General features: G+C 38.9%; 1 protein-coding gene across 1 annotated transcript; it reads left to right on the plus strand.

The window, feature by feature from the left end:
- The first annotated feature begins 1,076 nt into the window (after positions 1–1,076).
- Positions 1,077–26,530, plus strand: LOC122768478 (MAP kinase-activated protein kinase 2). The gene is made up of 10 exons (XM_044024525.1): positions 1,077–1,839; positions 16,082–16,221; positions 20,019–20,083; positions 20,326–20,405; positions 20,508–20,634; positions 21,110–21,185; positions 21,265–21,389; positions 24,062–24,147; positions 24,268–24,348; positions 24,699–26,530. The coding sequence occupies exons 1-10, from the start codon at positions 1,552–1,554 to the stop codon at positions 24,846–24,848; spliced, it is 1,218 nt and encodes a 405-aa protein (XP_043880460.1). The 5' UTR covers positions 1,077–1,551; the 3' UTR covers positions 24,849–26,530.
- Positions 26,531–27,705: the final 1,175 nt, after the last annotated feature.

The raw sequence follows: 27,705 nt of genomic DNA on the forward strand, positions 1-27,705 counted from the left end.
CTCTCTCACTTTTACTACCAAAACTTTACAAGTGGGTCACTTCACAAGAGAAGATTTGGATATCAATCAGTCACTGGTGACTTGGTATATTGTTTGCAGACAGTTGAGGGAAAATAAAATGACAGCTTTTCTATTATGGATTAACTCGATGGGTATTTTATTGACTGATCATGAAAACAATTAGACATGCATATTACAATAACCAAGAAGAGCCAGAAGCAACAACTTCAAATAATGTTATGTGTTAATTAGTGGAGGCTGAATGCTTGGATTATATAAACAATTATCAAAACAGCTGTCAAACTTTTTTTGGGTCAGCTGACAAATGATTACTCAACCATAACCATAATAGCTGTATCTGCAGCCTAATTCTGAGTAGTACAATCTTTAAGGCCAGCCAACACATTATATGAAACATTAATTCCCAGTCATTTAAAAGTTTTTTTTCCCCAAAAAACACTGATTAACTGTAATTTTAAAAAGTCAAATTTAGCTCCAGTCCAGTTTTGTATTTTTCAGTGATGACACTCTCTGACCAATCAATGGTTGGCAGTCTGACAACATCACATTTAGTATAGGTAGCTTCACCAGAGCAGGTACTAAAAAAAGCACCAGGGACCAGTTACTATTCTTAATGGAAAACAACCAAACCAAAAAAAAGGCCAGTCGAGCCATGCTAGAACTGTATAGTGAAAAAGCACAAGCACAAAAAGACTGTTAACATAAGATAAAACAAGTTAAAATAAACAAACCATCAGTTCCAGTTTGAGATATCTTCCATTTAATTGTGATTAGTCATAATTCCAGTTGAAAATTCTCATAGAATTATGACAGTCAGACACTCAGTTATGACTCAGTCAAAACTAAGGGTGCATGAATTAAAACAATTAATCTGATATTAATGGCAATTCCCCATGATACAACCTGGTGACATCGCGATGTGTGATAAAATCGTTATTGGCGTGTGTGTTGTGGCAACAATGTTGTGTCCTGCTGGTTTCGGTTTGTTAAATATCCGGTAAGTTTTCGTCCTACTTCTCCTTTAAGCGCTGAAAAAACCCCGTCTATGACGTCAGCAGTAAAACCTGCTACGGCTGGGTGTCTGTCCGTCGGCCACTGAAGTGAGTTTGGCGTGCTAAATCTGTCGGAGTTGTGCCCCTCTCTTGTCAGTCGTTGGGTGTTTTCGTCGTGTTTTGTGTTATTGTTTTTGAAGCTGGCCCCGTAGTCGATGTATGGGGTGTTTGGGAAAAGTTCCCGAGGAGCTCTTTAAGGAACCGGTGAATGGCGGACAGTGGAGATGGATCAAGCTAACTGATAGCTGAGTTGTTAGCCGCGAATCACAGGTCAAGAATAGGCTCGTGCTAGCATGCTAACAGCAAGCTAATTTAGCATACCATCGGTTAAGTCACTCTTTTTAATCCGTATCATCCAAACTACTGTCGGGTTTTCCTCGGGCCTGGCTGTTACACTGTGGGGTGTTCGTAGAAAGACGCCAGCTAACCACAGAGGAAGAGGCGGTACTGTGTTACAAGAAAAAGCCCGAGGATTTTTATGTTGTTGTTGGCTGCTGTTTATCTCTCAGCCCAGACCAAGAAGAGCATGTTGTCCAACACACAGAACCAGCCACTGTTTCCGAACTCCGCGGGGCAGCAGAATCCGGCGGGGCAGCAGAACCCACAGGTTCAGTTCCTCCCCTTTCACCCCAGACCCACCTTACAGATCAAGAAGAACGCCATAACAGACGACTACAAGGTGACCAGCCAGGTTCTGGGACTGGGCATCAATGGCAAGGTTCTCGAAATCTTCCAGAAGAAGACTGGAGACAAATACGCTCTGAAGGTATGTTATATTTGACTAATACCGTCGGCAGAAGTTCAGGCGGTCAAAACAGTGCAGAACTGACGCAGAGCCAGGAAATCCGGGTATTCTGCAAGAAATTGAAGCAATATTACAGGACGTTCGGTGTCCAGGCCAGGGTCACAGGAAATATACCAGGGCTGCAATGATAATTTGGCCATTAAAGTAACGGCCAACTATTTTGATGGTTATATATTGTGTCTATTCTTTTAATTCAGACAAATTCTCTGATTTTTTTTGACAAAGAAACCAGAATAAAATGAATGAATTATGTTGTAAATGAAACAAGATATTTGAGGAAACACTGACATTTTATTGACCAATCAATAAAATCAATAAAGAAAACTATTATTGGTTGCAGCCAGATGTCAAAGAATTTGATGAAATGTTAATCATTAGATTTAGAATTATTTTGCACCAGATTATTTGTCTATTTACATTTAGTAAATATGACGTGAGCCATTGGTCACTCAATATTTACTTATATTCTGTCTATCAAGTAAAACAGGCCAACACCTGGCTTCTGTTTGCTATAAACAAGCGACATTCTCTAACTGTTAAAACGACACAATAGAGTTTGGGTACTAATGGCTACTTTAATCATTATTGATTAATATGCCAATCCTTTTCTAGTTGATCTTGGCATAAAGTTGAAAGGTGTGAAATGTTTTGTTCACAAACCAAAGATATTTGAGGAGCAAAGAAAACAGAGTGCATTTACATTAAAAAAACGTTTAAATAACTTTTGTTTTATAATATAAAAGACACTCACGTTATTTATTGATTATTGAAATAGTTGGTACAGTTTGCTAATTTCTTCCCTCGTCTTTATTTTGGAATTATAGTTGAGTGAATCTTTTATCAGCGATGTTATGATGCACTCCGTTTATGCATCAACCTTAAAATCTTTCAATTGCTGCTGAGTTTGAAAGAAATTGAAAAGTAAAATATTCAGGAAAAGCTGGTTTTGGTCTATGTGCATTTGTAGTTTTTATTAGCAGTGAACTTGTTTACTTATTCTAATGAAGCGGAAACTACTTCCCACGTCTTTTTGTGTTGCGTTCACAACTTTCAGTTTTTGCCACACAATATACAGTATCTGACATAGGACAATATCACAGGGGGCACAGGCTGTTTCGATTTTTAACTTGTTCCCCAATCTACTCAAGCTGTTCTGCGTCACATGATGAAATAGTTTTGACTGTCACTAGTCCCTATCACTTGTGATAAGATTAAACGTCTGATAAGCAAATTCTGGCTGATAGTTTCATCGCTCTGATTGTGCTTTGGATTTAAATTAACTCAGGGCTTTATTGGAAAATACCAATTTAGATCATTTACTGTATTGGTCATTTGCAGACAAAACAGGATTTTTCGTGCCTTAATAACACAGCAGCTTTTTTTTCATAATGCAAATTTATTGTCATACAACCATCCCCCCTGTCTCTCTCGCTCTCTGTTTCTCACACACACACACACACACATTGAACAAAGATAAATTAAAGAAGTTGACAATAAATAACAAAGTGCAGGGAAGTGATATATGCTTTGTTTACAATGTGGTTATTTAACTCCCAAATTGTTGCGCACAAGCTAAAACTAAACTATCCCATGGCCAAAGGGAAATAAATCGGGCATGCAACCGGATGGTCACTGGTTCAAATCCTGGTATCGTTCAAGGGCTGGGGTGTCCATGAGCAAGGCACCCAATCCCCCATTGCTCTCCAAGTGCAGATAAGTACGCCCCACTGCTCTTCTGTTTGGCGTGTGTGTGTAAAAAGGACAGATTAAATGCAGAGGTCAATTCACTATCACTTTATCTCAGTTTATACTAAACCTGTTTGATATTTAGTTGTGTTGTGCATTGGTGAGTCATTTGTTCTGTGAGCAATGGTATAATAGGATTAAACATGGAAAGTTACTCCACAGTGTCATGCTTAGGTGTATCATTGTTACAGTATCAATGCTTCAGCGTGGATGAAGCTGGTTAGGGAAGATGTATGCATTTCATCTCTATTATATGCAGTTATACTAAGCCTGGCTGATATGGCATATGAATAATATCCTGATATTTTTTAGGCTATATCCCGATATATGAGCTATATCTGGATATAAAGCTGCACATAGATTGTTTCTCTGGACTCATGAAAAGTTTTCTTTTGAGATGTTTACATTTCTCAGAGAAGAGTGTCACACTGTAAATACACTATCTAAATGTCTACTGTTAATTATCTGTGTCACATGCTTAAAATACAAATATTACCTTTTATTTAAGGTAATGCTTGGTTTATTTCTTTGGCTTTTAAATGTTAAATTAATTATATTAAATGTTGGAAACAACAAAATTGCCTATAAACATGGTCAAATTTCGCTATCACACAAATGGGCTTCAATTTAAAGAAGTGACTTTTTAACCTGCCAGAAAGGCGTCACAGATACCATCACAAGATTATCCAAAATCTATGGTTTAAGCAATTGCTTGATTACTAAATTCATCTAACTATTTTGGTAAAGTGTTTTTCCAGTTTTTTTAAAGAGTTAAGACAAATCTCCACAACAAAGAAATCATTAAAACTGAATAATCTTTGGTTTGTGGACAAATAATTTCCAACTTTGAGAAACATTTTTCTAAACATTCTGACATTTTATGGACCAAACGATTACTGGATTAATCAAGAAAATAATCAACAGATTAATAGATCTGACTTATAAGACTCATAAATTAAACAAATCAAATGGATTACACAATGTTGTTCAACTGGTGTTTAATACTCGGCTGTGGTAATTGGCTTGACATCAACGAAGATGCATGGATATCCTTACGAGACGAGAGTTTAAATAAACATCTACCACTGAAGATGTAAATAAACATCTACCACTGAAGATGTAACACTGTTCGTACCAGTTATCGCTGTCTCATCATCACAACCTGTTAATATCTGTCCTGTGTGATCTAATCACATGCAGTCAGACAGCACTAAGTACAAGTCTGAACGCTCTGATCACAAGAACCACATTTGGATGTGTTATGAGGACACATGTTGACTCATTCCTGGGCACGCAGGAACGCAATCTGTCCTCAGGATAGATAAGAGCCCACACGTGGTCACAAGAGAAGCATCCAGGACCCATGGTAATGCTGGGTGTGGAGTGGCTCAGTGGTTAAGACCGGTACCCTATGTGCGAAAAAAAACATCATGGTCGCAAGTTCGATTCCACCCCTCGCTGATTGTACTCAATTCCATTGTAAGTCGCTTTGGATAAAAGTAATGTAATGTAACAATGACACAGGACAAATGTTATATCCATGTCTGAACGAGGCAAAACAATGGTAAAACAAAAGTCACTTAAAACAGCTTGTGAACAATAAAAACATTGGTTCATTTAAAACTACACATTAAAAATGGAAAACAGCAAGAAAAGGCTATGTATCAGAGCAATGGGATTTATAGAAAGTCTTAAAACTTTGTGGTGAATGTTATAGTGTCCGTCACTCTAGACAGACACATCTGTGTGCTCTGTCTCTGACGGCTATGTCATTCTCTGGCATGCCGACAGTCATGATTTAAAGTCTGTGCAGCCACAATGCGATTTATATAGTCTCCCATTTAAAAACTCTAAAACCCAATAATCTGGATTGTATTCTGCTGGTGATGTTACGCCAATGAAATAAGATTCATAGGTGGGATAGTAGCTCAGTGGTAGAACGAGCCTCCTTTTAACTGGAATTGTGGGTTTGATTCCTGGCTCCCGTGTCCTTGGATGGGACACTTAACCTCACATTGCTCCTGATAGCCGTGTGTGAAACGGTATGAAATAGTACTGTGAAATGAATCGAAACTTGTGTTTCAATTATGATTATGGCCCCAAACAAAGGCAAAAACAAAATAATCGAAACAAATCGATTATTATAAAACGAGGGCTCTTATTCTGAAAATAGTGCTGTTCTTGTATTTTATTTATTTTATCTTATTGAATAGACTTCCTGTCCCACTCTTTACCCATAAAACAGTGTTGCCAATTTAGCGACTTTGTTGCTGTATTTAGCAAGTATTCAGTCCCCTCTAGTGAATCTTTTTCAAAAAAGTGACTAGCGACAAATCTAGCAACTTTTTTAGGCATTGTTAGAAACTTTTGAAGACTCTGATGTGAAAGCACGTATCGTTCTATAGGTCTCACACCGGACGGGATGAAAGTGTGAATAATGTAGATGTGAATTATGTATGATTTATACACACCATCCCACTGAAGCTCCATTTCAATCCCCCTCCACACATCTTGTGTTTGTATTATACGTATTTCTAAGTATTATCAAGCAATCCACTGCTGTGTTAAATGTTTTGACTGTATGTCATCAACAACACTCGTTCTGATTGGTTAGCTGAGAATCCGTTGACTGTACGTCATCAACAGCTCTCTGAGTGCGACATAAAAAACAAAACAATAATTGACAGAAGATAGTTAATTTGTAGAGTTTTTTTACTTGCTTTTTGTCTATTCCTCTCTCCTACAGTGTCCATTACAAGTAAATACACATCATCAATTATGTAAATTAGGTGATGATGTCACTTAGTGTCTTCTAGTGACTTTTAGGACAGCCAGTAGCTGCTTTACCTCGCTGAGGAGTAATCGTTCGAAATGATTGCAATTGCAATTTTGACCCACAAAAACTGTAGTGCAAGGCAGCTTTGAGTGGTCATCATGACTAGAGAATCGCATATAAATACAGACCATTTACCATTCACTTCTGTAGTGCATAAAATGTTTGAAAAAAAAGCTTGTACTGAAATATTAAAGCAACCATACAGTTACATGATGTACTTTCAGTTCTGAGTCATCATGTTTGGTTCAAACATATATTTTTACTTTGATAGTATTTCACTCACTCCAGTTTCATCTCTCCTCTGCATCATATCCCATGTACTTGATTAGCATGAACGTGAAACGGGTTAAATTGCATTTATAATATAATAGAAATTCTGAATGTATGTTTAATTTATCGCACCCTATAGAAACCCTGATAGTGATACCTCTTAAAAAGTTGGTGCTGGCATGTTAGTTTGATATCTTATCCTTCCTCATGTCTTCTCATGCTCTTGAAACAGATGGTAGGCAAACAGACTGAGACCTTTATGAACTAATGAACTAATGCCCTTTTTGTTCCTGTCACTGACGTCAGCTGAGTCAGCCCTAGCTCATCGTTTCCATTTATTAGGGTTGTATTATATGCTAGGATTAAGAATGTGCCTTCCTGGCCGAAGGTGACATCACCTTTTTGAAACGTATACGTTTACTAGGAGGACCCTAGTTTATGCTAACAAGTGCAGTTAATAAAGTGACTGTGTTTGTGGGGACTATGAGAAAAGTCTAAAAGGTCTAAAAAAAAATCCTCAGTTGAATAATTTACTACAAGGCTTTGTACCTTTGTGTGGACTGGACTGGCTTTTAAATATCCCTCCTACCTTCTCCCTCCCAAAGATTTGAAGCCTCTTCTGGTGCCATCTTACAGTGAATTTTTATAGACAAAAGAAAGCCGTTTATGTAAGGAGTGATGAGGTTATGACAACACAAATGACCAGAAACGGCTTGTTTGTGTGGCCCAGCTACAGCATAGGGATGAATGTCAGATGTCAGGAAGTTAAGGTAAAAACAAAAGGATGCACAGGCTCTGCAGGATTTTACAACTAAGGTTTTTTTGTGTCTTCAACTTTGGCTTCATAAACCTAATACATATACAATAATACAAGCAGTACTTTTATACCTGCACTTCCACCCATAGAGGAGTCCAAATGCAGAAGTCACAGTTGAATAGCACACATTATTGTCTAGATCAGTGGCTCTCAAATTTTTCATACCAAGTACCACCAGAGAAAATATTGAGCTCTCAAAGTAACACCATAATCGGCAACATTAAAATGCAGTGTTTAAAAACAAATTACATTATAATAATTATAAAATACAATTTATTTATATTATATAATTATAATAATTATTAATAATTATACAAAATAATTATTGTTTTTATTCTGAAAATAACACTTTTAATGTTGTAATGTGTTTGACTTCCTGTCATCTGGCAAAAATAAAACACAGGCATTCAGTGGAATCTCTGGATTAAATACGCAGCATGAGTAAAAAAAATATACAATGATCTATAGTTATTTTAAGGTCAATTCAAAGGGTTCATTCAAAATGTCATGTTTAAAGCCACTTTTTTATTTTACATGCAATAAATTCCATTTTGTTTCAAATTCAGGTTGATGAGTAACCGTCCTAGTGTAAATGCGCTGAGCAAAGTCAGCTACAGTCTTTCGACAGGAGGCAGATTTAGTCCCAATATTCATCACCCTCCTCTTCCTCACATATAATTCAGACACTGGTATAGCCAAATCAGATTGAGATGGAAAGAGATAACATCACTGTAATTCTGATTTAATTTATTTTTTGTTAATCGTTTCTATTCACTCTGGTCAAAATTCCTCAGCTCCACTCAGATCACATACCCTGGTGTATATACAGTACAACAGTATTTCGGATTTACACACACCACAGTTTTATGTTAAACATTTTTTCCATATTACATTTTTCATATTCACAAAACAACTCATCCTAATAATTTCAGGGATTTTTCCAGTGTGTAACCTGCCTAATCTTGTGGGAAATGCAAACAACAGGCCATGAACTTATATGTTCCCCACAAACATATTTTGAAGTGATGACTAAGTGTAGGCTAGGTTAAAGACCAATAACTCCTAGTGTAGTGTATTACATTACATTACGTCATTTAGCAGACGCTTTTATCCAAAGCGACTTACGAGGGAATTGAGTACAACCTGCCAGGGGTGGAGTTGAACTTGCGACCATGAAGTCTTTTGCACACAGGGTACCAGTCTTAACCACTGAGCTACCCCACCCCGTAGTGTAGTTTTCTTAATCTGGACTGAAACTCTGCAAAGTATCTGTTGATTAGGTAATCCTGTGCAGTGTGGCTCAGTAGTTTGGCCACATTTTTTGGAAGACGTTGAAATTGTGTTTCCTGAAATTTGTGAAAGATGTGCAGTGAAGCAGGGACACCTGTCAGGGGTTGGCTGAGAAAAGAGGAACTGTAACTATTGGCCATTGTTAAAGTCATGACTTTGCACTGACACCCAGTACAAACATATGGACACATACTCATTATGTTGTAGTGTAATGGTAATAACAGAGAAAGGACACACATCTTTTAAGTGACCCTTTTTTTACTTTCTTTATCACAGAAAAAACTCAAACTTTGGCACAATGTAACTGACATACCAATGAAGAGTGTTCACACAGGTGTGCGTATTATGACACAATATCACACACTATGAGGAAGAAAACTGTACTCAGTGTGTTGCTGCTCTTCTCTGTCACAGTGATCTAACAGGCACCACTGGGGACACAAATGCTCCCTCTTAAATATTGCATTTGGACTGTCTGTCTGATTAAAGGTTAACACATTGATACAGAAGATGAGCAATGCCCATTCTTCAATCATGAGAGAAAGGAAGGAAAAGGAGGGGGAGGAGGGGGAGGAGAGGGAGGGAGGAAGGAAGAGGTTCTGTGGTGGCCTTCTTTGAGTTGTTTCTGATGATGGCATAAACTCGGAGTATTTGTTTTCATATAAACTGAATGTCTTTTTTGATTTCAACTTGTGGCTGCTGTGTGAAGTTATAATGGCCTCTTCTGTTTTGTAAACAAATCAACAAGAAAATAACAGTTGGATTAATCAACAAAAAGCTGAGAATGTTAAATAATGCTGTATGTTAACATGGATTACCATTTACCCTGTTACCATTCCTGTACTGGGCAGGCGTCTTACAGTTATGAACTCCCATACTTTTTATTGGAATCAAACTCAAGGATTTGATACAAAGTTTTTTTTGTTTGTTTTTTTTTGCTGAAAGTTGGCCTGGTAAGGAGTTGAAAAGAATCATATCAGTCTTTTAAGGTTTATTTTAAATAGACCTTTAAAAAACAAAGCAAACTCCTTCAGATAAACCTTGTTTCCATGTTACTATTTGTTCATAACACACCCAAATTCAAACCACACAAACATTCCCTTGGCTTGTGCATGCTTACAGGATTGCTTGAATAATAGCTCGTGTGATGCACATGTAGGGTGTTAAATCATAAAATACAGAATTGAACTTTGCAGTGGTGGCAGGTAGGTCATGCTGGTGGGACTATTCTCAAAAGGCGTTAAACATTAGCTTAAGAAAAAACTCTTTTGACTGACATTTGTGTGGTGTTGTAATCTCCCTTTTTTCTTTTTTTTTTTAAAAAAAATAAAAAATGTATGATTTACTGGATTGTATTTTATATGGTCTGTGTATGGTCCAAGCATGACCATTCTTTCTCTCGAGGGAAAAGTGTTTAGAAGGATGTGATGTTGTGGTTGTTTGTAGATGATGAACCCACACAAAAGCTACCCAAACGTAACTGTGGTACTGAGAAATTTCCAAGCTGACACGGCACTTAGTCATGTGCTAAAACAGCATGTTTATGAATGGCTTTGAACACTTCCTTAGTGATTTTGCAACAGGAATTTAATTTATTCGCTGGACCCCATGTCAGCGATTTATTTTCTGTGTACATTTTCTTCCGCGTGATCAGTTCTTTAATAAGGAAACAAAGTGGTTGCTCAATGGGAAGTGACTGTTTTTCTACTCCGGAGTTCATTCATTCAACATGCTCTCCTACCCCTCAGCAATGCAGCCAATTTACTGTACACATTTGGTGACGGTGCAGAGACAAGTCTTCAATAATCAGAAGCTGCAACCAACCCAATATGGCTGGTATTGGTTATGAAAGTTGTCAGTTTAACACCAGTTACCTAATTGATTTGATTTAATATTTGTAAAATGTGTATTATTAGTGAATATGTGGTCTAAAACGTGTCACCTTGCCCATATCAAAGTTGACCAAATTATTTTTGTTCAATGAAAGGCTGGATGTCAGTCGTATTGTTCCTGTAAACCACATTAAAACAACAAGCCACTCGAGCTCACTGTGTTTCCTGGTGTTAAATTGTTGCCTGGTAACTTGTTTGTGTCTGGCTGCCATAGTTTTCTTTAGTTTGTGTTGGACAACATGCTTTCCATATTCACACATGTAAATACATGCGATAAGTGAAAATCCAAATCACTGGTTCACGATCTTGACCCCTGTTATTACAAAGCAACAGAGAGAACATCCGTCTGTCAGTGGGGGATTTACTTAATTATTATTATTGTGTGTAAATAGAGCAGTCAGTGGGGATGGCTCAAAGCAAAGGGGCACCTTAAAAATAAATCCAAATCTTCTACCAACTATCTGTTACTTCTTGCCATTTGTCTTTGTCCCTGCCAACCCTGCTGTTCCTCTTAAAAGACTTCTCCATGCACTTTTTTCTTTCCATGCACAGCTCTACCCTGTATGAGGAAGTGAGATTGCTACTTCTGGGCTGTGGTCATATCACCCACCCCCACCCTTTAAAAAAACCAAATAGTGTTATTCAAGGACACTTGCTGGGTAAAATAATTCATTTGCCAGTTGCATGTCGGTCATGCAGGAGGGGCTTTATTTTGTCAGGTGATATCTTCATGAATTTTGAATTATTAGATATGATTTTAATTTGTTTGTATTCTAGCTCTGTCTCAGTTTTATCTCATGATAATTGCACCACTGATAGTTGGGATGTTTTATACTCACCCAGCCAGTTGAACCAACTGTTGGCAGTGAAACGAAAGATTAAACACACTTGTGCTGTGTTCTTTGTTTTTTTAGATTTTATTTTGTCAGCTGTGTGCAATCGTAAATGGACAAAAGTGCAATACCTTTTCCCCTATTACTAGTAATATTTGTAATAGGGAACTGTTCCATAGGATACTGTTCATAGTTTGTATGATTTTTACGGTTTTGTTTATTATTTTTTTGATCCATCTGTCCATTTGTCTGTCCATCCATTGATCCATCCATCTGTTCCAGGGCTGCAACTCAATTAATCTGTCAGTTAATTCGCAATTTGGTTTCTGGTCCAAAATATGTCGGAAGAAGTTGTACGGTTTTGCCAATCACTGTTTCCGAGACCAAAATTTGTTTGTTTTATTTTTGTTACATATAATAACAATGTAACAAAATATAGTACATATAGTATAGTAAAGAACCCCAGAAGATTTTCAGAAACTGAAAGATTGAAAAAGTTGTAGAAATAATGTATTTTGTTTTTGCATTTCATTTTGTGTAATTGTTATATTTCTTAGCCTTATTGTATTTGCCTAGTCTATTTTTGTTATTGTTTACCCCCCCCGGACTGCGTCCGGACTGTCTGTCTGTGTGTACTAGCATTAATGTCTCGAGTCTTGAATTATGCAGCTCTTAAATTCACTTCACCTTCAGTTGAACACCACTCCTAGTCGTACCATAATCAAATCACTGCCCAGTTGTTCATATGCATTACACCTAAACCTACTGAAGGCCATAACCTCAAAACCATGCATTAACCCTTAAATAGCCCTTTGAAGATAAGACCAGAGTGAATGTCATCAGTTTCCAAAATTGTCCTAATAAGTTAAACACACATATTTACACAAACACGTTTGCAACTCTGAGTTCAATAAACAAATCACGTGGGGGCAGCCTGTGACCAAGTGGAAAGGGAACTTGGCTTGTAACCGGAAAGTAGCCGGTTCTAGTCCCCACCAGGTCGAAAGGGCTGGGGTACCCCTGAGCAAGGTACCCAGCCCCCATTGCTCCCCGGGCGCTACTCAGTGTGGCAGCCCACTGCTCCTAATTCTAGGATGGGTCAAATGCATAGAAATAATTTCCCTAAGGGGATTAATAAAGTATATATTCTATTCTATTCTAAATCACTCACATACCTACAGAGATGCCTCTTTTGATAGTTCATTGTTTAACCCTTTTCGTATTGAGCCTTAACCTATCACCCCAAAATCGATCCTGGCCCTTTCCTCGGCTCATGAGTGGCATGTGGAGGATGGTTGATCTGTTAACTTTAAACCCACTATGTCTCCCACTGTCCTGCCCTGGGCTTCGGAGCTTTTGTGTTGACTCGAGGAAATGTATTGTGTGTCCATCTGCCCCCCGTTATCTCCCTCCTTCTCCCCGAGCTCCACTGTTTGGCCTCAAAGGGCCAACAGCAGATGGGGGGGCTATGCAGCCACATGAGCTACCAGCAGGAGAGGTGAAGGGGGCGTGTCGTGTGTGCACATATGTTTAGATGGTGTCTCTGTTTCTGATGGAAAGGTTGCTACATAAAAAATATGCTTTTCTGTTTAGGTGCATGATTATTGTTTCCAGTACATGCATGCATGTATGTCATATTTGACAGTTGTGAACATTGTTATACTGACTTAAAATTGGGAGATTTCTGAAATAAGGGAAGACCAGTTAAACATTTTGACATTGTGGCTAATTTTATAAAAAAACCTTTACCCTAAATCAATAACTTTTGAGCTCTGATTGTCACATGATTCTGTCTTCTCACACATTGCAAAACCCCCCAGAAATAAACACAATATTTAAGTTAATTAGCATTCAAATCTGTGCTGAGTGGAAAGGAATTGGGCTTGTTACCGGGTTGGGTTGCTGTTTCAGATCCCTGTTTCAGAATAAATGGGAGGGTTGTGGCGTAGAAAATCTCTGTCAAATCAAATATGTGGATCATCCACTGTGGTGAAACCTAGAGCGTGAGCAGCCAAAAAACATGGCATCCAGATTTGCAGCTTCTGCAGTTAAGTAGAAACTTTGTGGAAACTTACGATTGTACTCCTACCTTTTGTCATAGTGTGCCACAGAATACAATAAGGCTTTGCATACATGCATTAAACATCAGTAAAGTGTAAAAACATGTAGATCATTTTGAGTTCCTGCAAGTATCCCCTCAACTGCTAACTGGGAAGCTGCTGCACCTGGATGCTAACTAGTTCTGGGCGATATTGGCAAAAAAAATTTTTTAATTTATTTTAATTTTGATGATATCGATATTTAGCCGATATCCTTTAAAACAATGTGAGTTATAACTGACTCAATATGACTCAACTCTTATTTACAGTTTAATTTCTGATATTATTTGAAAGAAACAGAAGCCTGTCAACTTGATTGGGATCGAGTGTGGCTCTCTTTCATTTACGTTATTACCAGCCGATGAGAACACGGTGCACAGCAGCGCTGGACGCTGTGTGTTTGTACACAGGATGTTTATATTATATGGCACTTTTCTTCTGAATGATGCAGCGAGGGTTTATTGAACCTTGCAGGTTTACTGGGCTTTTCTTGAGATGAAGGAGTTGGCGTCTCCATGTTTTCTCTGGCAGGGAAAGTGCTCGTGAGTCTACTTTATATTTTGCACAATATGGAGTCTTGCTTAAAACTATTGTTTTCCTGTAAAATCAAATTGATGCTTGTAAACAATATTTCCCTTTGCTAGAACATTTATGACTCCAAAAAGATTCATGTCAGTACCTGATATGAAGTGATCACTCTACATGCAGAATCCATTGCTTGTGGGTCCTGAAGTGTCCACAGGGTTACGTGCCTATTAAGGAGTTTTTGTTTCCCTCTGAGTCTGCTGTGATACAGGAAGACCCACCCATGTTTGTTTTGCCCCAAAGGGTGATTAAACTACTGAACTGAGTTGTGTGATCAGTGATGAGATAAAGCAAAGGAGAGCAGCACTGCACCATCAAGCTCTTCCTGCTTACCTGGATAATTGAGGTGTGTCGTAAAATACTAAAATGATAATGTCAGCACTGACACGTTGAAGTCTTGAATAATTACAAAATTTTTGGGTTGAAATTGCAGCTCAACATCCCTCTCCTCATCCTTCCCATCCACATTTGTTGCAGAATCTATGTAGCCCTCAGTTAGCGTCAAAATCAAAAAGGATGTTTAGTTTGTTTATTGTGGGCTATTTCTAAAAACATGTGGTCCAAAATGGCAACCTCCGTAGAGCTGACTGGCTCCTAATATAAATATAAAAGGCTCATTCTGTGGTAATGAAAAAAACAACAATTCATACAGTCAGGTGATTATACACAAATGAAAATTGTTTCACCAGGATTTTACACACTGGACCTTTAATGAATAAGTAAACCGTTTCATGTGTGTATGTGAAAGTCCAGAACGTTTTGTGTGTTTGGCCAGACAACAGAGAAGCAACTCTGAATCTCCCAGCTCTGGTTTCCCACTGTAATGGAGCCCACTTTTGTGTCATGACCGTGGGTAGGATTGGAATGCAATACACAATGAGACGGACAGTCGATGGTTTAGTGTCAAAGCTACAAGGCTACATTCTTTCCATTGACTGACAAGGATATTCTTAGTGTTTCACATGAGGGGATGTGTTCTGTGTAATATAATTGAGTTTATAAACAAACACAGATACACAGCGCATTTCCAGTTGATGTTTTGCCAACACACTCACTAATTTCCTACTGCGTTATCCTCCACGACGGTAGGAGGATGTGGGGGAGCACCCTGGACGGGTTACCAGTCCAAACTGGGATTTGAACAATTGACTGCTCTGCCCTGTGACCTACGTTATTTCATACACTCTTTTAGACAGACTTTAATTGACCACACACCATTCTTAATTAGGCTCTCCCACTTGCGAAAAAACAGAGCACAATTTTATAAACATACTTTGATTAAGATCATATTTAGTATCTTTGAATGCTAGCTCACCTCACCTCACTTTTTAACTTACCTTTAAGATACGTGGGTAATGTAAAGTTTAAGTAAAACTAAATGTATACATTTAAAGGGCTGAATCTTTCTTCTCTCTTCAACCATGCTTCATGTGACAAAGGGATTTTATTTCTACTTATACCAATGACTTAAACACAGTAAATAAGTAAAAATCTGTGAATGGATGGGATAATTATTGATACAAGAAAATGTTTTGTAGTAGCTTGGTGCACTGATATCATGTCTCATCCAGAGGGTGCTGTATTCACAACAAACTACTTTATGAAAAACAAAAGATAAAGTGATTTAACATTCTGCCAGTTGGTGGCAGCACTGCACTGCTGTCTTGTCAGTCCACTCTTCATTTAAGTTGGTAGTTGCATTCAGTCTCTGGTTTCCTTTTATTTTATTACATGGCCAGTTTTGCTTAAAGGAAATAAAGCAGTATCACTGCTACACTGCTATTTTTTATTTGATGTGAACCAGGCTCACCCACAACTTTTGTCTTCCTGTGCAGATGTTGCAGGACTGTGCCAAAGCCCGTAGAGAAGTGGATCTCCACTGGAGGGCGTCGCCTTGTGCCAACATTGTGCGCATCATTGATGTCTATGAGAATCTCTATCAGAGCAGAAAGTGTTTGCTCATTGTCATGGAATGGTGAGTGAGACACACACACACACACACACACACACACTCAATTTGAGAGGATATTACATTGACTTACATTAATTTCCTGGAGACCTGCTCTAACCTTAACCATTACTACTGGTGTAATCTTCTACTACTTGATTTGTGTCCCCATAACATAAGGAATACAGGCACACACACTAAAATACCTGTCTTTGGGTGGTTATGTTATGGTTTGTTTAAGTTGAGAGATGAAGTGAAAGTGTAAGCTACAGCATTTCCTGGTGGGAAGCACATTTACCTGGGTCAGTTATTGTAAATCACGTTTGTGTGACCTTAGTAGAAAATGACCCATTTCCTTTAAATGCTCATTATATATTTCACGCCTTCGCATTTCCATGTTCAAGCACCAAGCACCATGAACCACCAAACCCACATCTTGCACACGTGCAGTCATTAGGTCTGTGCTAACTTTGTAAGTCAGCAATAGTGGACCCGACTTCTGATACACTCACATGCAAGAATATTGTTGGTGATGACTAATTTCCTTTTGAAAATGAACTTGAATGAGAATTATGAAAAAGGGTTCTTCTGATGAAACAAAAATGTTTCCTAGAATTTCACACTTTGATGACACAGAGAGATTAAAGTACTCTTGTTTTCCACTACAGAAATTGGGTCAGTTTGATGACCCATATTTTGTTGTTTAGGATTTCTCCCATGTTGTGACACTATATTATTATGCCATGTCACCCTGATAATGCAAGAAGTTCAATGAAGTCAAAGGCACCGGATAACCTGCTCTCTGACCCAGCATCTATTTATGTGCTGTGTAATCGCAACATTCTATCTTTTACTTAGTGCGGAGTGTGACAAATGACACACATTTCAGGCCAATGCAGTTTTCCGAACCGTTTCAAATAAACAAATGCACATGTTCCCATCTTTGCACCATCGGTGTGTTCATCTTAAAATGACGTGTGTGTTCTTGAAACACTGTACAAAGTGCATGTGCAGTGGTTTGAAATAGAGATGTTTTGAGAACTGCTTTCCTTGCCAAAGCCAATTCTTACATATAACCTTTTTTGACCTTTACTGTGTAACACATCCAATCCCAGTGCATTTAAAAGCAAATTCTAGACTATATTTTACTATATTTTGAACATGCATGTCCACATCAAACCCTCTGGTTCCCCTTGTGATGCTGTCCCTCCTCAGTTATTTAAAGAGGCCTTCCCTATCATAAGTCGGTCAGTTTTTGCCATTATTAACAGCAGTCTGTCTTCTGGTGTGGTGCCTGCAAATTTTATCCATGCAGTCATGCAAACCCTGATTAAGAAACCGGGTCTTGATAACTCTGTCTTGGCAATGTTTGGCCCATTTCCAAGCTGACATTTCTCTCCAAAATCTTAGAAAATTGTTTATGGTCATCTAAAGTTATTCCTGGACGAGCAGGATACCCTGGAGTTTTTCAGTCTGGATTTAAAACCCTTCATAGCACAGAATCAGCATTGTTATAGGTCTTCAGTGACATCTTATTGGTTTCTGATTCTGGAGACGTTATTGTTGTCCTGCTTGACCTTACCACTGATTTTATAAAGGTGATGTTCACAGCACCTTCCGGTCATATTTGGCAGAGTGTAGCACATCTCTGCATTTTTTACTTAAAGCGTACTGTAAATTGGAGAGCTTGTTATTTGAAAACCAGGAAGTGGTACATATGGTCATTTCACACTAAAAGTGACTCTTCATTTTTTTTTTTAATACATGCACAATAAATAATGAATCAGTTTAACGTTTTCTGATCTTGAAATAAAACTGAAATGAAACGCTGATGTTTATGGATTTTCGTTTCCCTAAAGACTTGATATTTCATGCAGGTCATCATGTTGTGCCTGTTTCTTAGGTGTTTCCACACTGTACCTGTGATGTACATTAGATGTGAACGAAAGTAGATCAGATTCTGCAAGGGTGTTGGCGTTTGTGCTATGATAGTGTGAGATATGCGATCACATGTCTTACATTCTCATCGAGTCTTCATTGCACTGAGAATTCACACCTCATCTCGAGACATTTTCAGAAATGCGGGCAGGGGTCAGGGTTTGACCAGTGTCGGGAAACAGGGCTGCACTGTTTGATCGTAGTTTCACTACTATAAATTAGTAAGAAATAGAAGTAGGTGCACATTTACTTTTACTTTTGCCTCTGAAGCCTGTCACACTTAACCTGTTGGATTGCACATTGATATCAGAATACGATGGCTGAGACTGCTGTCAGTTTCTCAGTATGCAAAGTGGAAATGATTAATTATGAGATGTTTGTGTGCTGTGGTTTAGTACAGCCGCCTCACAACTCCACCTTTGTGGGTCCTGCTCACCCATTGTAACGCAAAAATGCATAAAGATGCCTGTCATACTTTTTCAGTCACACACGCACAAATTTGCACCCGAAACTCATACAGTCATCCCGAGCAAAATGACAAAATGAAACTTAACATCAAAGAGCTTTTCTCAAACTCCATCCAATTCAGGTTAATAACTATTATCTTTGTATTTGACTGTTGGAGTTTGTTTTATTCTGGAATGTTTTTGATAATCTTAGATATAACAATGCAACTTGTCTTTTTTTTTAAAGACAAATCATACTAGTATCCTAGTGCCACCAAACCATAATCGAGATGTGTCTCTGTGCAGAGATGCCAGATTAAGTACCAATTTACGTGGGTGCTCTTACTACATATCCAGCTTGGAAATGTCAAACCTTATGTTGCCTGGAACAATACATGTTGGCCACATGTCAGTACTTCAAATCCAGATATTTCTGCATTTTTCACATTAGTTTATTATAAATAATTTTCTTAATTATTTGCCAGTCCATATACCAGGCTGGTACAAACATACTTTCCTTAAGTCTTAAGAAAAAAATAAATTGAAATGTAACCTTGAAAGTAAAATGTTTCTTGTTTTTTTTGTGTGGAGTTGAGCTTGCAGTCGTAAGCTTGCAGTCATGCATTGCATGTGAGATGTCTGTAGTTTAGCGTACATCAGCTATGTACTGGTCATGCACTTTCTCAAGAAGAGCTGAATTAGGGCAACATGTCTATGTCTGGAAATCCTCTTCATTTTGGAGCTAAAGAACCCTCTTGGATGAGAAGTGAATCATCTTCAGGTATCTGCAGCCATGTTTAGTAAACTTCAACTAGACTTTTTTTGTGACCTGGGATGACTGAAAAGCTCCAGGGACCGCCAGTTTCTAACACTTATCGTCTGTGTTGGTCAACCAACTAACCCTAACCACACCACCATCTCTTCCAGCACATCCTGTTTGCTTGGAAGCCACTAGGTTATTTTTCACACAGCTGAAGAAAAGTTAGGCTTGGTGATTATTTCCATTATTCTGCCCAAACATATAACATAGTGGCCCAGGCGTGGGTTTTAAATCAAGTCATACAATTTGAAACTGCCTGTCAATAAATAATTACTTAACTCAATTTCCTTTCTTGTCTTTGTTCCAGTCAGCGCTGCACATCCCCATGAATGTGTCTGGTAGTGTGTAGCAAGTAGAGAGACCACCTGTCCTCTCCTTTCATAATTCAGTACATAATTAATCTGTTGTCAAAATAACTGACACTTTAACTTTTTCTTTTCTTATGTATTTCTAAACAATTAAAATCAATTACAAAAAGTGACTGTCATACATACAGTATGAGCATTAGTACATAGGAGGGCACATGTACTTTCATGCTGTGTCGACCTAGGCATGAGAAAATAGACGAGTAAAGAGTTTATCTTTATAAAAATCTTTCATCCTGACTCTTTCTTTTCCAGTATGGATGGCGGGGAGCTTTTTAGTCGTATCCAGGATAGAGGAGACCAGGCATTCACAGAAAGAGGTAACTAAAGATTATTTTCACCAATTAATCTGGTGTTTATTTTCCCGATTTCCCCAGAAAGCTTGTTTTTAAATATTTTAACCAAACCAATTATCAAAGTAGATAATAATCACATGAGGCACCGACCCCTGCTAAAGATCACGTCTGAGCTGCTTACCGTCATGTATTGTTTACATGTGACATTCTTATGTGTGGTTTATGTGGCCTCCAATCTTCACAGCTTTTGTGTCTCTTTACTTCAGAGGCATCTGATATCATGAAGAACATAGGGGAGGCCATACAATACTTGCATTCGATTAACATCGCACACAGAGACGTCAAGGTTTGTATCTTAACTTCACACTGAGAATTCGTTTTTAAACGATGATTTCCAGAGCTTGTGGACTTGTGTCTCACTCTTTTTTTTTTTTCTTCTCGACTGCAGCCAGAGAATCTACTGTATTCCACAAAGAGGCCCAGTGCTCTGCTCAAACTCACAGACTTTGGCTTTGCCAAGGAAACCACCTCACACAACTCGTTAGCCACTCCCTGCTACACACCCTACTATGTTGGTAAGAATTTAAATGCAGGATTGTGTTCTGTGATGACTGTAAACTCATGCACAGTTTAATTGAGCTAAGGCCGTAGTCTGACTACGACAAGTTCTCTTCGACAACTTGTCGAAGAGAAGATTTATGGCTGTTTTCATCTGACTCGCCTCCATAGTTGGCGATGTATCGCTCTATAAGCTAGTGCATATTGAATACGTTTACTGTTGACTTTTACATCGTAGAAAATCAAACAGAACAGTGAGATTGATCATGCTTTAATACTGTTTGTTTCATACCTGCTGTACATATTAATAGTGATACAAATTAGCTCCAACGTAGCTCTTGTTGTCGCTGTGTTGTCCGAAGAAAGACACCAGAGCTGCCGCTTTATGATTTCCAACAGTACTACAGTTTATACGTTGCACGCTGCATGTTTGGCATCTGTTAAGACATTTCTTTAAATAATTTCCTATTATCGCTCCCCTTCTATTTTCAGCTCCAGAGGTTCTGGGCCCAGAGAAATATGACAAGTCATGTGACATGTGGTCGCTTGGAGTTATCATGTATATCTTGTAAGTGATCTTGTATCTCTCTCCTCTCTTCCTTTCATTCTTTATTGAATGCACTAACCATGTTAAAACCCCTCACCAGGTTGTGCGGTTACCCTCCCTTTTATTCTAACCACGGTCTCGCCATTTCTCCTGGGATGAAGAGAAGGATCAGGATGGGCCAGTATGAGTTTCCCAACCCTGAATGGTCTGACGTATCAGAGGAAGGTAAACCTATGTTTATTTATATGCTGAAAAGTTTTGAGTTTTTGAGTTTAGATGTGGCAGCCATTCAACAAATGAATTGAAAACTGAAATCAACTATTCATTAGTTTGAAATGTGATTTAAGAGCAACAATGTAAAAATTCACGAGGAACATGGCACACATCTATGTATTATTGTTGGATTAAAGTACCATACTTTGATGTGAGTCAGAAACAAGAATTCATGACAGTACTGTTTCACAAGCTTCTGCACCCTAAAGTGCCAAACAGCACATCTCAACTTTCTGACCAGGAAATTGAAACTAACTGATTTGCCACTGTTAGTCAAATTCTCCACAGATGAAAGTGATGTCTTGTTTCCTGAGTGATAAATTAGTTTTAGAGGGGGAAAAAACAGAACAGAATGTAATAGTCTTACGATTGCATGAAATTTTCACTGTTGTTCCAATCACTAACGTTTCTAACGTCATAATCTTATAATGTCTAAAACTAAGAAAATAAGAAGTTTCTTAAAGGCTGCTTTCACAAGAACAGCTATGCCTGTGTTCCTCATGTAGGGCTACATGTATATCTGCTAGAGAACTACAAGGCGTTTTTATACGGTCAACTAGTCATCGATTACAGACACGATTATTTGACTAATGGGATAATAAATCACACAATTACTCAATGGCTTTAGCTACCAGTGTTAATTTTGACTGCAGATTTGGATTTAGTTTTAGTTATGACTGAAATACCATTTAATTTAGTCATCTGAGCTGTTTTAAAGGGGACATATTATGCAAAATCAACTTTTTAACCATTTTAATACTTATATTTGGGACTCTGGAGGCCCTACCAGTCGCCAAAGTGTGGAAAAAGAATACTCAGTCATGTTTTCGTGGTCCCCCTTAGTGTAAGTATAGGCGATAAAACACTCGATGTAGAATTCCCTGCGCTTATGACGGCAGCATGCGCATTTCACCGCAAATGTTACTGCCCCACCAGTGAGTTTACTTCGAGAGCTCCATCTTAGATCCACCTTGTCCCTGCGAGAGTGCAGGCGAGGGAGGAAGAGCGGTATTATGTCAACGCGGAGGGACAAGTGTGCTGTTCGTGGCTGCACAGTGGAGCACAGTGTTTTACACAAACTTCCAGCCTCAGAGGATTTTATATATGAAGCTAATGTGCCGGATAAAGTCAGCAAACGTATTCCCTGACGTACAAACACACACATTTTTAAAGAAAAGGTCACATAGAGCTCATAACTGACCATTCTGACACGTCCTAATTAAACAGATTTGTTTAGTACGTCCTCCATGACCGGAGCACAGACTCAGTCTGATACAGTCACATAAAGCAGCAGTTTATGCTTAAATGTTTAAATGCACTTTTGTAAGTCGCTTTGGATAAAAGCATCTGCTAAATGACATTTAATGTAATGTATGCAGCCACCGCTGGTCGCCAGCGGTGGAGCATAGAGTCACTGGTCTGATACAGTCACATACAGCGGCAGTTTATTCAGCTCGCCGCGCGCTGCTGGCGATCAGCGGTGGCGATCAGTGGTGCTGTCCCTAAGTGTTTTTAACTGATTTACAGTTCGGCACTGTTCGACTCGATCCTTATGTAGGACGTCTCTTCCTGTGACGGCACTCTCGCTGTTTTCCGTGCACGCTGCCATGTTGATATTGTCAGAGAACTACTGGAGGGAGGGGGAGAGGAATGGAACAGGAGCTGAGCGAGTGAGCGCTGTAAAGAGGACAAATCAGAAACACCCTGGAAGAAGTGGGTGTGTGTTTGCCTGTGTCTCATTTGCATGTAAAGGGACCATGCACAAAACCGAGTGTTCTGAAAGGGGCGGGTTTAGCAGGGTTATTGAACTGCTATGGTGCTTCATCTTATGGTATTTTGACCAAAGTATGTCACAGACATGTTCTCTAGGACACCAGGGAACTATTTTAATTGGGGAAATAGGGTATAATATGTCTCCTTTAATTAACTAAATATAATTGTATTTTAGTTGACTAAAATACTATCTATTAATATGTTATAATTAAGGTTTGAATTTACACATATAACATTTTAATTTGACTTAAATCAAATACAAGTCTTTATTCGTTTCAATTTGAAGACTGTTAAACATGGACTTATTATCTTCAGCATGTCAATTGGTATTTCTGTTTAAAATCCAAAATTAGCACTGTTGGTGCTTTGCATTGATGTGTATGCTTTACTGAACCTTTGCATTATGTTTCCTTGTAGTAGGCTTTTGTCTTCAGTAACATCGTGCTTGAAATTCGACCATCATGTCGACTCTTCTCTTTCATTTCTGCCACTTTCCTCACGTGTCCTCCTCCTCCGCGTTGACTTCTGAGCAGATCGACCTCCGTACCTCGCAAAAAGATTAATAATTAATAATGTAATTAGATTGGCTTGTCTTCCCAGTTCGTCCTACCATAACATTTTCGTAGTAGTTTTTATTCGATGATGAACGGGTTAGTAGATTTTGTCATAGTTTTTGTCATTTTTGTTAATTTCGACTGTGAAAAACAGTCGAAATTAACACTGGTCCACAGTAGGAAAGCAATGTGATCATGTTACCAACAAGAATTATTTCATTATACTCTACTTGTACTGAATTCTTCAAGTATTTCTTGTATTGGTTTCACCCTTTTTAATTAAATTTACATTTGCAGCGAAACAGCTGATAAGGACCCTCCTAAAAACTGAACCAACCCAAAGGATGACCATCACAGAGTTCATGAATCATCCATGGATCAATGTGAGAACATGAACTCTCTTTTGGATCAGTTTCACAACATATGTTCAGCTCAGTTCTTCAGGCTTACTGTATGTTCCCGCACTGAAATAAGATCATCCTTTTCTGTGTTTCTTCCTAAAGCAATCAATGGAGGTTCCACAGACCCCACTTCACACCAGCCGTGTACTAAAGGAAGAGAAGGACACGTGGGAGGAGGTCAAGGTGAGGACATGTGCTGTGGGTCAGTAGCGAGGGTGGGTCGCCTTCCAACTGGAAGGTCGAAGGTTCAATCCTAGGCTTCTTTAATACAAATGCCGATGAGTCCATGGGCAAGACTGGGCAAGAATGAATGGCTAGAAGTTAACAGTTGTATCTTTTAGGTCCTTTCATTTACATTTATGCACTCATTGCCGTTATTTAGTCATAAAAGAATAATGCCGTAGATATTACATAATTAAAAAGCTAATATATGCAAAAGGAGAAGATTGACTTGGGGCAAACATCATCCTCTGTCACCAGAGTGCAGCAAAGCACTGGACTGGTCTAACAAGCTCGTCATTTTCTTGTCTCAGGAGGAAATGACCAGTGCCTTGGCAACAATGAGGGTTGACTATGAGCAAATCAAGATCAAGACCATTGAGGACTCGTCCAATCCACTGCTAACGAAACGGAGGAAGAAAGCCAGTCACACCATGGCGGACCCACAGTCCGCCACCCACTGAAAGATGCACGCATGCATGCACATTTAAAAACAGGTTGTAAAAAGGAAGCAATAACTTGTCGACACATGATCTGCATTGCATGGATTTTCTCAGTGTTTTATTTTTTCATGGCAAAATTCTAATGTTTTTTAGGAGTGTTTGTTTTTATTACTCTACCATTTTAATGAATTCACCGCTCTGCTCCAGCAGAGAGGGGGTGTTGATCTGTGTTTGTACACCAGAGAAGAGATTAAAAGGAGAAGAGAGGGAGTCAGTGAGATCTCCTCTCCTCTCCTTTCCCAAATATCAGGTTGTGCGTGCTCGGAAGGGCCTGGATGTTGGAAGAGGACTCGAAGCCTTAGCATTAGCAGTCGTTTTTCACCCCACAGCCATGTTCTAGCTCTAGCCCAAATTCTGTGAATGTCACATGAAATGGCTAAATCCCAAAAAAAAAAAAAAGCAAGGGAAAGTTATCTTTTTCATACATGGCAAGTATGCAGATGTATTTTGAACTGACAAGCAGAATGTAAGGACCCTGTCCCTGACCCGTTGGGATTAGCCGGAAGTAGTCACTCATTGATTTGGATGGGGGGTGTCGGGTTCAGTTTGTCTTTGTGAATGTCGAACAGAGGCCTATGCACTCACAGAAGGGCCATGTGCCATTCAGACGCAGCACCTCACTCACGGTCCCTCTCTCCTATTTTAATGTATGCTTGTTTTTCAGGTACATAGTTTTAGGGCAGAGAAGGAGGGCACGTTTCACAACAGAACTGGGCTCCACTTCCTCCTGCATGTAGCTCATAGGAGAGGAGGAGACAAAGGATACTGTATTTTTTCATGGATTTTATGAACATTTTAGCATAGGCCTTACTGAGTATTGCTAAAGCAGCAAATTATTTTTAACCCCTACCTACCATTTGGTTCAGGCATTTACCAATGTTATCCTTCAGAATTTATGACATTGCCAGATTATATTTCAGGTCAATGCTATGCAGACGTGTCTGTCAGCTTGAAGTTCTGCTAGGGCCTTTTTGTTAGTGTCAATTTCTGTTTGCAGACGCGTCGAGCAACAGTAAGGTGACTTTGTGTGTTTTATGTAAGCAGTAGCGCCCTCTTCGGGAGTAAATGGTTCCGATTGGTCTTTTTTTTTTTTTTAGAGTTTACTGTTGGTTACACCAGCTCAACCATCAGGAGTCTCAGTGAGACTAAACCAGGTGCGTTTCCGGTGTTGTCCTCACCTCCACACACTTCCTGGAGGACTGATAGAGGAAGCAGAAAGTACTGAAGAGCCGTCGCTCTTCCCCCGAGCAGAATCTGACATACCACCAGCAAACTGTTGTCACATTCAAAGGTGGTGTGACGGACAGTTCCTCTTCTTTTCAGCTCACTTGGGATCATGGGAAATAGCTGTGTTTTTGTCTGTATGGTCCACTTCACTTGTAAAATCACACCCACATTACCTGTCGTATCGCACCTACAAATCTCTCACTGTATACATTTTCATTGAACATGTTGGGAAATGTTCCCTATGGGTTTTTTTTCTTCTCCTTTTTTTTATTTGTCTGTTTTTGTTTTTATCCCTTAACACTTTTCTGCAGTGGAGGCACAGATGTTTTTTTTTTCTCTCTCCCCTTTCATTGTTCAGCTCTACCTGCCGTACTTTCTGCTTCAGCTTTGGATTAAAAAAACACATAAAGCACAAATCTGCTCACTCCTTTCTCATTGTTTTATGAAGTGTGTAAAAAAGAAACTAGTACATACTCTATGTATTGTTATTATGGCAACTAACAATTATTTTCAGTATCAATTAATCTGTCAATCCATTGGTTTTGTCCATAAAATACCAGAAAATGATTTAAAATTGTTCTGTTCTCATTACTTTGTTATGGAGCAAAGGAAGCAGGAAATATTCACATTAAAGAAGCTGAAAAATACAAACTTGTTTCAATAAATAATCAAAATAGTTGGCAATTGATTTAGAAATCTATTTTATTGATAACAGTCAGTCTTTTTTCTGAGTAACATGCACGTTTGTTTCGGAAGAATTCAGTCAAAATCATTATCCAACTGAAAATGTATAACCTGTCATCTTTGTGTTTTAGGTCTGTGCTGCTAAAAATATACAACCCGTCAGTTTGTCTCGATCAAATCCCTAAGGTGTCATTTGAGATGTAAATGAGAACTTCACATTTGGCTCACTGTCTCCACATCTAGGGCATTCTTCAGCTTAGTCACAACAACCCCAGCTATGACTCGGGTTGTCGGGTCGGTCTGGGATTTGTGGCTGAGACACGGAGTGCACAGACGACTCGTGACAAACCTATCATCCTTGCTGCTTGCATGAGTGACTCCTGGAATATACGCATTTGCGTAGCAGAGCTGCACGTTAGCCTTGAGTCAACACAAGCATTTGTCAACACTGGTGTGTTTTACAGCAGCTTCCTGCCAATACACAAGTTTATTTCTCCTCAGGTGCTGGTCAGACATTGATTCTCGTCTTTCAGTTTTGAATATGTTGAAACCTCCAGTCATCTCTCAGCCGTGCGTTGGCGTAAAAAGGGGGTAAAACTTTACCTTCAGGGGAGTCCCTCACAGTCTGTGCGGTGGAGGGCATACCCTAATTCAACAGCTTTGGCATCATTGTGATGGTTGCATGGCTTTCGGGAGATTGGGGGCTGTTGCTACTATCCCTGCTGTCCGTTAGCAGAACCAGCCTTGCATGGTCGGGGCCACCGACCTGTAGTTCGCAGAATCAGGAGGTTTTACAAAGTCTCACAAGAAACACGACACTTCATACCACAGATGAGAGGAAGTCACAAGCAACCTTCAAATCTTAAGCAAGTGCTAAGTCATTCTTGCAAGTCGAGGCCCTGTTTTA

The sequence above is a fragment of the Solea senegalensis genome, linkage group LG4 (assembly GCF_019176455.1).
Source record: "Solea senegalensis isolate Sse05_10M linkage group LG4, IFAPA_SoseM_1, whole genome shotgun sequence".
Taxonomy (NCBI): Eukaryota; Metazoa; Chordata; class Actinopteri; order Pleuronectiformes; family Soleidae; genus Solea; species Solea senegalensis.

Coding starts and splice junctions, on each gene's coding strand:
- LOC122768478 (XM_044024525.1), top strand. CDS start 1,552: ATGTTGTTGTTGGCTGCTGTTTATCTCTCAGCCCAGACCAAGAAGAGC. Junction 20,635..21,109: donor CTACACACCCTACTATGTTG/GTAAGAATTTAA, acceptor TTCTATTTTCAG/CTCCAGAGGTTCTGGGCCCA. Junction 21,390..24,061: donor GTCTGACGTATCAGAGGAAG/GTAAACCTATGT, acceptor TTACATTTGCAG/CGAAACAGCTGATAAGGACC.